We start from the raw sequence: 15,483 nt of genomic DNA on the forward strand, positions 1-15,483 counted from the left end.
TGCAAATGGAGTAGGGCTGTCCCAGTCCATCAGAGGAGTGTGGATGTTACATAAGAGCCCTGCTGCATTCTTAGCTCCTGCTGCCAGCTCTCCGGCTTCCCCAAAGACTGCAGCAGAGGGCTGGCCTGGCCCTTGCCTGCTGCTGCCTTCTTAGGGGAGGTGCTGGCTGTCCAGGACACCAGTTCCAGAAATGAGCTTTTCTTCCTCTCCATCAGCCCAGATCATAAGCCCGGCCTGTTTGTGTGATCCCTCACTGCAGATCACTGGGAACTGTGCTTCATTAGAGAAAAAGCATGTAGCGAGTGTTCATCAAGATGCTGTTTTGCATTGTTCCCAGTTTCATGCAGATATGCAGTTTTCAAATTATGCAATCCGTGAGGGTTTCCTAGAAGTCCTAACAAATATAGTCAAGCCTTGCTAAGCCTCTGAGTTTTAGCTGCACATTTCTTCCTTTTCAGGCTCACAAGTATTCATTGTTACTGAGACACTGCATGCCTTTTTATTTCCCTTGTTGTTTTATTTGCACATTCATACGTTGTATTTTCTTCCAATTAGCAGGCTCTTTCTTGCTTCACTGTGTTTGCCTTCACCTTCTTTCTTCCTCCTTCGTTTATACTCTGTGGAGACACAATTGCTAATTTTTACTTTCTAGTGTAGAATAGCTGTTGTCTAGAGACATGCTCTTGGCATAGAGCGTTTCTTTCTCATGTTACTTAAAATACCAGAATGTCTTTTTTAAATTTTCTTTTTCATCTTTACTAATCTGTCTAGTCCCTAGGTGTCAAGGTATGGATATTTTTGAAGTGTGGATTTATTGTTCCTTTGTCCATCCATACCTAGTGAAAGCTTAACTCTGAAACAGGGTGCGTCTAAAGGCATAGCCCTGTGATGCTGAGGTAGGGGGAAATAACTTGTCTGAAAAATGGGACTGCTGTGGTATGTTACAGTTAAGCTAGCTCTGTAGCTCCTGCTTCAGGAGGGGGAGGAATTGCCCTCACTTACTGACATACGGGTGACAAAGACCTGCAACAGTGATTAGCTAGCTTTACTTCTTATTTAGCAGTGTAACCCATGCTCTTTCCCTCACATGGAGGGTATTTGTGAAGAACAAGTAAAAATACTTTGGAAACAGTCAATAACTTTTCTCCAAATAGCTCTCAAATGGGTTAAAAAAAAAAAGGTAGGAAGAACAAAACATTTTAAAATGAAATCACTTCTTTCATAGGCATATTGCAGGTTTTCTTTACTCTCTCCCATGGGGTGTCACCCCACTGGTTTTCCATTCAGCTGTAAAATTCCCCAGGAAAGGCAGGATAAACAAGACATGATGGTTTTGGCATAAAAACCAAAGAAGACCTTATTTCTATCTCCCTGAATTTTGTTAATACCTGAGAACTTAGACTTTTCTCTCTCTCAGTGGTTATGCTGATAGTTCAGTTGCTGATACCCTTGAACTAAATGGCGATAAATTATATTTTTTGTGGACTTGCTTGCGTCTGTAATTTCTAATAAAAAGCATGTTTAACTCTGTTTCCAGGTTGCATATGAGAGAAGGTGTCTTACAGGACAGATGCAAATCTAAGGCAATTAAGGGCACTTTTCTCCTCAAGGAGAAATAAAGCCACTCTGTCCAAGACCAAAATCTACACAAGGCACACACCACTGAGGGATGTTAGTAACACAAACCCTGTGTCTCATGTCGTGGTTACTGTCTGTACCCCTCCCTGCATTTCACTATGGAAGCTGAACTCACTACCTTCATTTTACAGTTGGGTAAGCTGAGGTGCCTGGAGAGGAGGTGGCCTCTTCAGGGGCACCTGCTTGGCAGTGGCTGCATCTGGACAGAGTCCAGGTCCCTGCATCCTAACCAAGCTCTCTTCCTGTTGTTGGTTGTTGCTGTTTTCCTGCTGAGGGCTTCATGCCTTCTCCAGCCACATATCTGAACAGCAAAGGTCTATAGCTTGCATTTGGAGTCCTCTTGTTCCTCTGAAGCTTTCTGACTGCAGTCAAAGGAGATTGTGCGACTGAGGTAGATTCGAGTACAACAAATTTGTACAATAAATAGTGTGATTCCTTGACAAAGTACGGGAAGAGTACATGATGCTTGTTTCCCTGGTGCTAAAAGGGAGTGTTTATGGTACCATAAAATTGACTGTGTTTGTTTGTCAAAACGTAATGTCTTTACACAGCCTGGTACCTACTTATTAGAAATGCTACTGCTCTCCCCTTACCATACAGCTCCAGGGGCAATTGGTAGAAGCTCAATTACACAATGGTACAATATAACACATAGTGAGCAGCTGGTAGGGTTGTGACCATCAACTCTCTTTCCTCCTCTCTGTTCTGCTTCATTCATGACAGCTCTGTCTTTTGGGTTTGGGGGCAGTTGTTCCTTAAGTTTCCTTTCCCCCAGCCTCCCCTCTGTAAAATCAAGAAAAAAAGTTTGGAAAAATCTAAGGGGTAGCCGTTTGTGATTTTAAGCTATGACTTAGCTGTCTGCATTTGTAGGAAGGGGATTTAAGAGATGTGTTTGTTCCCTCAGCTTTTTTTGGGTCAGCATTACTGCTGCTATCTCCTTCACCTGTCAATGAACACATACCTCGCTGCTCAGCCTGTTTGATACTCCTGTTCGCTCCCTCATCCAGGCCACACCATCATGGAGCCCAGGCTATGGCCTCTGTTCTGGTTTATGAAGTATAAAGTGCCAGAAGGGGTTGTGTGTTTACTTGGGTGAGTCAGAGGTTCAGAGTTCTCATTGTGCCCTTTAAAGTGGAGAAATGTCTTTAATCAGAGAGGTGTGTCTCTTTGAGTACTTTAAAAAAAACTCCAAACCTAAAATAACAGAAGTATGAACAAACTTCAGGTGAGGTTTTTCTCTATTTATACAGTGCAGACATTGGTAGGCTTTTTTGGGGGGTGCTTTATTGGTTTCTTTTGTTTTAAATTTCTTTCAGATGCATATTTCGTAAATCAAACTGAGGCTAGAAGTATGTCATATGGCCTGGGGTAGTTTCCTGGCAGAATTAAATAAGGCTCATTTTTGACTGTTGTATTCCTGCTTTTATGAGTTTAATACCACCTCAACCTCAATCCAAACTCCCCCAAATGAAAACAAAACACCCTAGAAAGTGTTGTGTTGAAACAACAGAACAGTTAATTTCAATTAATGCTGCTAATCAGTAATGGACTAATATGCAGGACGCAAAGTCACAAAATGTCTTTGGTTGCTTAATAGTGGTTTTGGATGGAGCTATAATGGGAGTGAGGAGCTTCTTTCAACCTGTGTTATTTAGTCTGTTCTCTTTGGTGATCTGGTCTTTTGACAGGCTGACAAACACATCTTGTGCTGTAATGTCATTCATGCGTGGCTTCCATAGTAATGATTTATATCTACATATAAAAGCACTCTTCTAGTCATTTATGAAGACTATACAAGCTATTTGCTAACAGTTTTTGGCATAATGGTACTGCTTCATGCATATGCTCTGTTATGTACCACAATCAACCTAATGTCCAGTGGCTTGTCATCTGAAAAGCCCGCGTACTGTTAATTACCATCGTGGTGGCAGCACAGAGCATCGTGTGGCATAAACGATGATGGTTTCATGCTGTGGCTTTTTTATTTAGAGACAGAAAACTGTTGTGGTTTTGCATTACCAAATTAGATCAAAATAGCCTTTATGACAGCTATCCTTAAAAAAGTAGACACGGAATTAATATCTCTTATCCCAGAGAAAAATATTGTGGTTTGCTTTGTTTTTAAATTATATCACTATTATGAAAACCCCATTCTTTAGTCTCTGAGACAACCAGAGCATGAAAATAGGCCTTATTTTTGAAGCATGTTGTCTGTTTAATATGTAACGTGATACCTTGTCATGCTGTGGCAATGTGACAGATGGCATTTGCACTATAAAACTAAATTATCTTTTGTGCATAGCTGTACAACAGCTAAATACAGTAACTCGGTACAGTGTGCTGATTAATGCAGACTGCAGATGTTTAGAGATACCGGTGCGGTTAAACTTAGCATCAAATGACTAATGGTTTTATTTAACATGCTTACCAAGATTTTGGTAGTGTTTCAGCACGTAGTCTAGTACGTAAAGTGTGGTTTTGGTAGAAGACAAATTTAGGATTACAGACAATGCAATGTAGATTTGTATTGCATCGCAGCTGTTTGTCTGTTACTTACGAAAAATGGTGAAAATTGTTCCTTAATGATACTATGCAAATAAACTTGTATACAAAGCTGTAGCTCATAAGAAACTGTAACTCTCTGTAGTTCAAAATTATTTGGGTTGGAGATGACCTCTAAGATAATCAAGTAAAACTGTTAACCCAGCACTGCCAACTCTACCACTAAACCATGTTCCAAAGTGCTACATATACACATCTTTTAAATACCTTTGGGGATGCTGACTCAACCACTTCCCTGGGCTGCCTGTTCCAGTGCTTGATCCCCTCTTCTGTGAAGAAATTTTCTCCAAATATCCAGTCTAAACTTCCCCTGGCACAACTTGAGGCTATTTCCTTTTGTCCTATTGCTTGTTACCTGGGAGAAGAGACCAATCCTCATGTGGCTACACCCTCCTTTCAGGCAGCTATAGAGAGTGATAAGGTCCCTCCTGAGCCTACTCTTCTCCAGGCTAAACACCCCCAGCTCCCTCAGCTGCTCCTCATCAGACTTGTGCTCCTGACCCTTTCCCAGCCCCTTTGCCCTTCTCTGGATGCGCTCCAGCACCTCGGTGTCTTTCTTGTGGAGGGGCCCAGAGCTGAGCACAGCACTCGAGATGTGGCCTCACCAGTGCTGAGTACAGGGGGACAATCACTGCCCTGGTCCTGCTGGCCAGGATGCCATTGGCTTTTTGGTCACCTGGGCACACACTGGCTCTTGTTCAGCCAGATGTCAACCAGCAACCCCAGGTTCTTTCCTGCTGGGCAGCTTTCCTGCCTCTCCAGATCCCTCTGTAGAGCCTTTCTACCCTCAGCAGATCAATGGTCCTGCCCAACTCGGTGTCATCTGTGAACTGACTGAGGGTGTCCTCAATCCCCTGGTCCAGGTCATCGATGAAGATGTTAAACAGGGCTGGCCCCAACACTGAGCCCTGGGGACCACCATGAGTGACCAGCTGCCAACTGGATGTAATGCCATTCACCACCACTCTCTGGGCCCAGCCATATAACCAGTTTTTAAACCAGCAAACACTGCACCCATCCAAGCCATGAGCAGCCAGTTTCTCAAGCAAAGTGTGTGGGAAATGGTGTGAAAGACTGTACTAAAGTCTAGGTAGGCAATATCTACAAGGTTGAAGGAAAACAAGAGGTGTAGGTGAGCCACCAGTTTATTGCTGGTTTTGATTTTTGTACAGAATGTGTGCGAAACATTCTGTACCTTTGTGAAACTGATGGCCAGAGTAAATATTTAAAGAGCTGAAGATAGTAATTTTTTCCCTTTTTATTTTAGGCATAGAATTCATGTTGGTGGTCTTCCATGGTGTGGTTATGCTCAAAACTTTGTCCATGTTCAGGTGGTACTAAACTTCCAGACCATGGTGTGGGATGGTTAACCGTCAGACTTTATAACACTGTGCTTAAACCCTTTGCTTTCTAACTTTTGTGTCAGCTCTCCTAAATGAGATGGTGCAGAGAGAAAGAAATCATTAATATTTTTAAACAAAGCTTTCCTGTACAACTCCCATGACTGCACAGCTGAAGTTTGGACAGGCATGTTACTCCATAAGGGAACAGAGCTCTAGCTCCATGGCTATGTAACTACGGTCCCTGCTATTTATTACATGCTCTCATAAGGAGCATTGTCATCCTAGCACAGTGAGAATGCTGCCTTGGGTAAATCCCCTTTTTAACTTACTGTAACTTGTGTTTGTTTTGCTGCTTGCCCTGGAAACTGGACCTTTTCTACCAGCCCAGAGCAGTTCAGCTTGCAGGGACCAGGGAGGACTGCAGGGAAAGGACTGCCAGGGGGGAAACCAACCCAGAATCTCTTGGCAGTGGGAAGAAAAGTGTCCCTGTGTAGTCAAAAAGCACCCAGGAGCAGAGTTACATATTTCACATATTGTTGAGATCTGCAGGATGGCTCCCTTGGGCTGTGGACCCTCTGACGTTATCTCATATAGAAAGCTGTGAATATGGTCATGTTGAAATTGTTTAGGTCATTTAATGGTTTTGATATCTTTGGCTTGTGTTTGTGGGGTGTTGACTGCTGATTTTCCTAACATAATGGCTTTGTGGGTTGCCTCTGACTGTGAGAACTGACTGGAAATACAATTGAATGTATTTTTTTTCCTAAGCTGCCTTAGGACTGGGAAACAGCAAGCTATAATAGGTGTTGCTCTATTGTAAGAACATGGAAATGTTCATGCTGAGATGCCTTGTTGGCGTTAGAGTAAGTGATGTGGAAATAGTGTTTTGGAAACATTGTGAAAGTCTCTTCACCCAACCACTTAGTTAACTAACCACATGATGCTGAAATTTGCTCAGATGCTCCCCTTTGGTTTCCCGATTATTCAGTAACTTTAATAATGAAGAACATACCAGTAATTGCAATCTCATCTATTTTTAAAACCAACTAACTCCAAACCCTCCCTTACTTTTTTTCTGTCTTCTCTTACGTTGCTGCTTTCTGCTCCTCTCTTCCTCCTCAGTTTTCCTTCTATGTATTTAGAGTTAACATCATGTTTTATTATATGGTGCATTCCCAGGTACTGGGATTTTGTATCACATCTTCAGATGCTCCCAAGACCTGTCCTGTATGTGCCTGTCAGTCATCTCTCCAGATGACCAGAGATGAGTTAGATCATGACTTGAGAAGAGTTGTAGATTGCTGGGTGTGTTATCACCAAAACCAGTAAGGTCAGCAAATGTGTACCAATGTAAATTAAGCCCTGCGTGTGCTGGTATTGTTAAGTCTTACTTGCTAGGCTCTTATGAGAAGCAATCCACTTGAGTCAGTACAATGCCCCTATAATAAACTAATTTAAGCAGATTTAACTGTTCTTTACACACTCTGTTTTTGGTGAGAGGGATGTTCTGGTTGCTGGAGTAGGCTCAGCAAGACCTCTGCTCAGCTACAAGCTACAGCTGAGCAGCGAAGGGGGCAGTGAGATGGAGTGGGAACAAGAGGGAGCACGCTGTGGGCAGGTTGTAAAGCCATAATATCCGTACTCTGTGTGGATCACCCTAGAGGGTAGGGCTCAGCTCTCAGAGCAGAGCCCTTCCTGCATGTGAAAAAACAAACAGACTTGTAGCCACAGACAGATCTGAAAACATTCAGTGTGGAAGGCAAATAAATAGGAGGTGATAGAAGTCTCTTTAATAATGACTTGTATGCAGAAAGGGCTTTTGTACTTCCTCTCACTTGTAACAGTGGATGAAAAAGTGACGTTTGCTGCTTTTTCTCAGTACTGATAAATGGAAGCTCTTTTTCTTTTGGTCTTTTTAAGCAGCATGTATCTGAAACTGCGGTTTGGTATTGCAGCATTTGTGGAAGTTTAAAAACAAATTCAGGAAAATGGTGAAGTTGACATTTATGTGACTAAAATGCATTTTAGAGAGGATGTTAAGATCTCTATGGTTCAGTTTTAAGCTACCCTTTTTAATTATTAGGAATTAGTAATTGGCCTTTCTCTGAAAGTGTCTAGTCTTGATCAGTTAGAGCCAGAACAGTGTATTTAAAGGGTCATAGATGTCATTTGATATGCAAGTTCCTGTATTTTGACTTAATTAAATAATTCATTATTACTGACTTAATTAAGGTAGTGTTTATTCAGTGACTTTGAACTGTTCAGTTCCTTTTAAACTTTGACAGCAAATATGCAGTGCTTCTCTGTATATATAAATTATTTCATGTAAGTCATTTTAATAACTGAAATCCTACAGTGACTTATAATGCAAGTTGCTGTACTTTCAAACTTAATTTTAATGAGGTTTATTTTTTTTGAAAAATCTAATTTGACTTTTAAAACAAACACTTTCTATTACAGGAATAAAGTCTTATTTTTATCAACCCTGATTTATTCTGCCTAGTTATTCAGGTCTGGTGGCTGGTCATGAGTCCAGCTGCCAGGGGAGAAGGCAGTGAGAGCTAGGGCTGAGATGAGCCTAGTGGGCAAGGGGCAGGCAGCCTCTGCCAGCTCTCCAGCAGCTGAGAATGTCATGGGCTTCGACAGGAGCCAGGGCTTGCTGGCATTGTGGTTTTAGAGGCTGAAGGGCACAGCCATGGAAAAGCAGTAGAGGAACTATTTGTCCCTTTGATTTGATTTGGCTCTGGAGGGCTTGCTGATTCCTTGACTGTTGCTGGGTGCTCTGAAGTAGCCACTCCTTGGAGTGGTTCAGCTTTCCAGACTATACAAAAGAGTGTTTTCTTGCTCAGTTGCTTTTCTCTCTTTATATACGTACACAACTGTACTACTCAGCTTTTAAGAAATACGAATGCCTGCTGCTTCCTGTAGTGTGGTTGGCCTTGGAGAGTCAAACTCACATGGGTTGATGCTCCTTAAGTGCACCAGCAGACCTGTATGACCTGTCCACTGCACTGGTACCAACTCATTAATGGTGATGGGAGTGCCTGAGTATCACTTGGCAAAACTGTGGGGTCCCCATCCTGTCCTGAGGCTTCCAGACCTTTCATGGCTCCCAGCTGATGCACAGCAGAAAAGAATGTGGCTTATTGCAGTTAGAGATAACAGGAATGGCATTTGAAGGGAAAGGTATCTGGGGGCAAGCTGAATGCATTTGATATAAAAATGATCGAGTGGCAGTAAACTGTATAACAGCCTGCTTCAGCATGTGCTTTCTCTCCAGCGCTTGAAAGGAGGCTTTGGATTGTGGCTGTCTGTACCTTTCATCACTTCAGAGTGGATTTTGCAATTATGCTTGCCCTGAAAACCTGTAGAACATGACACCCATTCCCAGTATTTATCAGTATCTCTCATTTGTAGTTTTATGCCTCTCTTTCAGAGCACTTGTTTTAGTTGGTTCCAGCGGGCGATAGCTAACATCAGTTATCGGCAATATTACTGCGTCTTGGAATGGTGCTGGTTATGATGAGTAATGGTAGGCAAACCGATACTTTTTTCCTTGAGGAACACAAATCATGCTTGTCTCCCAAGTGAGCTGATGGTTTGGCAGGGTGAAAGGATGAATAAAAATTGCCTTCCAAGTGCATGCAAGTTGACAGCCTGAAAGGTGATTTTCTTGACTCATGTACTTCAGGTTCCTGGGTTTTACATATGGCAGGTCTCCAGAACAAATATTGCTTTTGGAAAACCTAATCAAATTCTGCCATAAGAGTTAAGTTACTGAGTGTCAGGCCTCAAATGATATGCTTGATTTAGACTTCCCTGGAGTTCAAAAATTGTAAATTTTATCAGCAGTGGTTTCATGGAAAAATGCAAAGCAAAAGTTGAAACTTTTATAAGAATAAACTTAGGCACTAGGGCTTCTAGAGGGAGTGAGTTCAGCATAGAAATATAATCTATTCAAGTGTTTTTTCAAAGTTTGCCTTCATTTCCTCGGGAATGCTTTGAAGGGATGCTGTCACCCCACGTCATATGATTGTGTGGTTACACTACAAACCCTTTTGTAGTATCATGTGCTGATACTGAAATTTGTTTTATTTGTTGGGTCACAGTTTGAGATCCCTTTAATGGAAAGGAAATATCAAAAGGAATTCAACAAAAGGGGAGAGAAAATGTAAACTGGGTCATTTTACTTCTCCCTGACAGTCTGGAGCTGGCTAGAAGAGACAATTTAATGCAAAAATTGGTGTGTAGTTTCAACTTTTGCTCTGTGGGCTGTGTATTAGGGAAAAAAATTGAGCTACCAGTTCACCGACTCTTCCCCAGAAAAAAAACAATCCATGTTTCTGCTTTGTAGGTGAAGTTTTTAAAACAGCATATGCAAAAACTGCAGCATGTGGCCATCACATAGCCCAAGTCAGCAGAAATGTGGTATAGTTCACAATGAATATGAGCAGACTTCAGTTGGTAAAATGAGAGTAAGAGATATGATGATGGATTAGGCTGTTTAAAAATGGGCAGTCAGAGCAATTAGATTGGAATTGATGAAGTTCAGAGCCCGCTGGCAGTCGTAGTGCCCAAGCGACCAGTGAATAAATGGCCTTGTGAGGAAGGAGCATTTGGCTACAACTGTGGCCAAGCTTCCAGTGCTTAGAGACAGCAGCTCACCGGAGCAGGTGTCTTTGCTCTTGCTCTGGTTATGCTTCGATGTCTCTTCGGAGCTGAGCTTGGCGGAATGCTTGGTTATGCAATGAGTAAGTGCATTGGTGGTACTGGATGGTGATTTTCCTGAAAACAGAGGTCCGAAATGGTCTGGCACTCATGTAGTGCTGGTGGAAATTCTTGAACTGCAGTTCTTAGTAAATGTTTTCAGTTTAGTACTCTGACCAGCCTCACTGCCTGGCTCATCTTGGAAAGGGTAGCCCCTACCCCCTTCCCCACCACATTTTCTTTTCTAAGGTGCAGTTTTTGAAAGAGAGACTGAAATGGCTAAAGGAGGGAGAGAAGTCTTATCAACATTTCTCTGAGGAAGTACAGCAGTGAAACAAAGCTTTGTTATGCCATTTGTAAAACTATTTGGGTGGAGAGATGAGAAAGCATTCTCCTGGATGAAATTGCAGCTCCTCTGGTAATAAGCTCTTATAACATGGAGTAAAGAGTGAGCTAATAAAATTGTTTCCTCCCCCTCATCCCAGAGCCTGCTGAAGAATATGTTACTATTTTAATTCTTCCTTAAGTATGAGTGGTTTCATTGCCTATCTGCTGTTGTTTGTAAGAGTCATATTATATTGTAGTTACTTGGTGGCATAGAATACACAAAATTTGTTAAAAGTTATGCTTGCAAAGGTCCAATGCTCTCTTCCGTCTGTGTGGGACTCTGCTTGCTGTATTATTTCTCCAGGAGAGAAAAGGCACAAAAGGGAAGGCAGCTGTGTCCTGTGTACCTTTGATGCCCTGTATACCTTTTCTGGCAGTCTGGAGTTTCTGTAGATGAGTGACACTTGGCCAGAAGAATCAAAGTCAGGAAATGGACATTTGATGTTCACTTCTTTGGGATGTAGGATTTTTTTCAAAGGATCATAAATTGCAGTAGTTGGAGGCGCCAGAATGAAGAGCAAGATGATGTCAAATTGGACCAAATGGCAGCTTAATTTTATGAATCCACAGATAAATGCAAAAGACTCTCATCTATGCCAGTCACAGGAATTCTGTAAAACAAGGATGAATTTGACTAAGATGTGTCCCTTTTTTGAAAGTGACAAGATTATAAACACTATTGCAAACACTCATATTGGAGTTATTTGAGATTGGGGTCTTAGAGTTAACCAAATCAGAAGCAGGCAGGCTGGCAGATTTTTATTAAAGTACCTTTATACAAAATCAATGTTGTCAGTCTATCTCTTTGCAAGACAGTTGCTTTGGACATCAGCTCTCTATTGTAAGTGTCACATGTGAATTTTTATAAAATCACTGGTAATGCAGGTTTTGAATATTGTGTACTCCTTTGTCATGTTTGCAGGACTTCTCACTAATGGCCAATCTAAAGGATTAGGACCAGGATCAGAACAGCTGGAGAATGAGAAGGACGATGCATCGCAAGTGTCCTCAACAAGCAACGATGTTAGTTCTTCAGATTTTGAAGAAGGGCCCTCAAGGAAAAGGTCAGTAGTGCGTTATGATTAAAGTAGAGCCTTTCTGCTTTGTCTCTTAGAGTGTTGCATTATGTTATCAGTAGGTTGTGGTCGCACCTACTGCCCTACCATAAACAGATGTTGCAGCATGGATTCCTTCTATGAACAGCAAAGATATAGCAAGCTTTGCTTCACCTGTTGGTATAGATGGTTCTCGTTGCTGTTTTGGAAAGCATGGAAAAGCCGTTATTATTTTACAGTAGGTGAATGCTAATTTAAATGCCTTAAGACTCTCTCCTCTCCTGGTGTTTGCCTCTCAGGTCATGTCAATATGTATGTGTGTGCAATTTCAAGGAAAGCATCACTAAAGTAGTTACTGTTATTGTTGGTATTTCTAATTTTCAGTGAATGAAACCATGTAAGTTTAAAAAGATAGGAAAGGACAAAACAGATGCTTCTGAGAAGAGGGACTGCATAGTAAGGGAGTGTGGTGGGTATCGGTTGCAAAAGACTACTTTGAGATACTGCTGCAGCAAGCTGCCTCCTCTTTCCTAGAACTCACCGAATGTGCAAAATGTGGGTTAAAATCATAGACCTCAAGCCAATCTATTATAGAAAATATGCTGAGAATGCAGGTGGCTGGGAGTTGTCCTCTCTGTGAAGTAAGAACGGAAACAGGCTGTCTAAAAAATGCCACTTAAAAGACAGGATCAGAAATGCTTCCTCAACCTTTTTTCCTCCACACTTCTTGCATCCTAGTTCCAAGCCAAAACAAACCATATAGTTACAATAACAACAACAACAGTTTTCTTCCAAACAAAAGAAGTATTCCTGTTTTCTGTATGACTTTATAATTCCACTGAGAAGCCTGATGCGGTGAGGAGACTGGTGCTTTCCTGGACACCCTCCTGTTCTTGTTCCACTGTTTCATATCCCTGGTCCCCACAATCTTTTCTGTGCACCCAAGCAACAAACTAAAACTCTTAACTAATATGCCCACTTAGCTCATCAGGCATATCAGAGTAAAATTTGTGTTATCTTCCATACTGGTAGAAATTTTGCAAGGCTTATTGCATCCTACTGCTGGTCAGGGCAAAGATATTTGTGGGCTGATTTTGGGCTTTATGAGATACATCGGGGGATTGAAAATTTTTCTGCTGAGCTATTTAGGTGACATCTACTGTTGGTGTGATCCTGGGACACCGTGGTCATTATTTCACAGCCAACCTGTTGCATGCACATTATCTTAAGGAATTTCTTTCTGCTTCCCTCAGTGCTTTAGTTGGTCCCCTCATTCCTTAGCTGTGCTCGCATAATGGCTTGCAGGGTCACACCATGAGTAGCTTCAAGAAGCTGGTTAGGATTAAAAATAATAGCAAGAAGAAAATGAATTGAGGCCTTTTGCCAGGTTTCTTCATTGTTAGCCTGAGTGAGACTTTTATCTCTTGTTCAGAGTATAGTTGTAGGAGCAGCTGTCAGTGCAACCAGGGGGACATCCTCTTCCTCTCTTGGGGCTGGCAAGGGGCAGGAGAGCTTGTCCCTTACGCTGTACCTGCTTCTGGTGCCCTGCACAGTCCAGCTTCAGAAATGAGTGGGATTTCTACATCACCAGTCTCCAGAAACTGCACTTGAGTACTCTGGGTGAAACATTCTTGGAAGAATATTTGGTGGGTTTGGGCTGAGGGAATTCAGACCCTTGAGAGGCAGCTAGGTGGTTCAGGCATAATAATAGGGAGCTCAGTGCTTTTGGTACTTTTCAGGTTAAAAACAACAACAAAAAAACCCAGCCCCAACACAGACCCAAGATGAAAACTTTCTCTGGATTTCATGGAAGGCAAGGCATCACTTCACAACTTCTTCAAGCATCATGAGCTGTTGAGATAATATTACAGTTGTTACTTTAGTTGCTGTGAAGGGGACTGTTCTTGCTTTGTTTCCATTTACACCCAACACAGACTTTTACCTATTTCTTTTCCTCCCTGAGCTTCCTCTTTGCAGACAGATCTTTTCTGGGTTGCTTCTCTTAAACTGTAATCCAGTTTCTTCAGTAGTTCAAGACTCTGGTTTGACCTTTCAGTTCTTAAATGTAATGGCAGGCTGGCACTGTGGAGGCAATCTTTTCCCAGTTCCTTCTTCCCACCTCTTCACAGCTGCTCTATCTGGCAGCCTTCTGGCCCCCTGTCCATCAGTTCAGGGACTAATCTGGCAGCATTTCCTCCCCCTGCCTAGAGCAGGTCACCTTACATAAAGGGGATAGGGATTCATGCATGTGTGCAGCATGTGTGTGGTTTTAGTTTGCATTTATAGTTGATCCAAACTCCTCCAGTTTCAGAGACAATTTGCACAAGAGCCTGGATGAGCAGCAAGTGTAAGTTCTTGTAGCAAACTGAGTGGAGGGTGAATTTGCTAGCAGTTAACATTGCCTTGTGGTCTCACTATCCCTGTTGGTGCCAACTATCCCTGGTGTAGCCCTCCCTTGGGTCAAAACTAGGTAGTGGATGCTCCCAGTGAGTTACTGGACTCAGCTGTAGATAGGTGGGTGCTGGCAGGCATCTGTGGGGGAGGTAAATCCCTACCAGCCTGGCTGTGGACCAGTGAAGAGATCAGAGACAAGTATTCCTTATTTCACATATATATGCCAAGCAGAATAACACAACAGTAGAACCCCCAGCCAAGCACAGCTTAAGGTTTATCATATCTATTTAATTTTCCAGTTTCAACCCCTTTTCTAGTATCATAGCTTGATTGAAGAGCCATAAAGGAAAGAGATGGCTGTTATGTTGAAGGTGTGCAGATTTAATCTAATTCTGCAGATTTTGTTCAGAAACTCACTTAGATACTTTGTTTGATGGAGCAGGATTTTTGAATGCACTGGCCTGACACTGTTAGGCTTCAAATGGTTCCAGCTAGTCAGAGTGTAGTCAGTAATTAATACCTTTGCTCTCTGGGGACTGGAGGAAGCTTCTTACACCACCAGGTTTGCATCTGATGCGAAAATTCCCATCTCCATTTCTTTTTACATGTATTATTTTATATTGAAATAATATTCTGGAACAGTTCTAAAAGTCTGCAGCCCGCCTTTTGTGGTGCTACAGATTTCAGCTGCTGGTGGTGGTAAAGAGGAAAAGGAGCACACGTACAGCTTTGCCCCTTTGCAGCCTCCAGATAAGTCCAAAACTGCAAGCCCTTCTTACAGAGTAAATGGAGTTTGGGGAGGATTGGCAGTGGCAGTAGTGGCAAGCTTAGTGCTTCAAAATACTTAGCTTTATTTGAGTTTACACTCAAAAGGATGGAAAACACTTACTTTGATCTGAGCTGTGTGTATTACTAGTGGTCAGGTCTGAAGGGAAGCAGCAGGATAATCCTAAGCAGTAAATACTTCTTTCAGCCAGTGAAGGTGAAAAGTGCCAGCATTATTCTAACATTTGGCAAAAGCCAAGCATTCAAGTGTTACACTGAATCTGCTGTGCAATGGATTGCTGTCTAGTTGCCATGTAAATGAGAGAAGTTGCTGGTTTGTTCAATGCTTTGTGGAGAGACGAACAAAACTGTTGGTATATGGGCTTGATAAACTATCAGATTGGGTGGCCTTCACCATGTAAAGATCATACATTTTTCAAAACCTATGAACAAAAGGTTATTGCTGAAGGAGAAGTGTAGCTTCCATGTAGCTGCATGTTTTTGTTGTGAATCTCCAGTTTCCAGCTATGATTCTCAGTTGAGAAAATCAATAGGTAACTGTCCAAAGGTGTTTGGTCTGTGCTGGATGCTCGTACATTTTTATGGGCAACTCTTAAGGACTGCAACCACTG

At 42.1% G+C, this 15,483-nt stretch overlaps 1 protein-coding gene across 2 annotated transcripts in view; it reads left to right on the plus strand.

The window, feature by feature from the left end:
- JARID2 (jumonji and AT-rich interaction domain containing 2) overlaps window positions 1–15,483 on the plus strand; it is a 214,405-nt gene that overhangs the window by 109,722 nt on the left and 89,200 nt on the right. For both annotated transcript variants that reach the window (XM_048308408.1, XM_048308398.1), the window contains exon 3: window positions 11,560–11,701. In XM_048308408.1, coding sequence (XP_048164365.1) covers window positions 11,560–11,701 — 142 coding nt within the window. The remainder of the gene's footprint in view (window positions 1–11,559; window positions 11,702–15,483) is intronic.

Source organism: Corvus hawaiiensis, chromosome 1 (assembly GCF_020740725.1).
Source record: "Corvus hawaiiensis isolate bCorHaw1 chromosome 1, bCorHaw1.pri.cur, whole genome shotgun sequence".
NCBI lineage: Eukaryota > Metazoa > Chordata > Aves > Passeriformes > Corvidae > Corvus > Corvus hawaiiensis.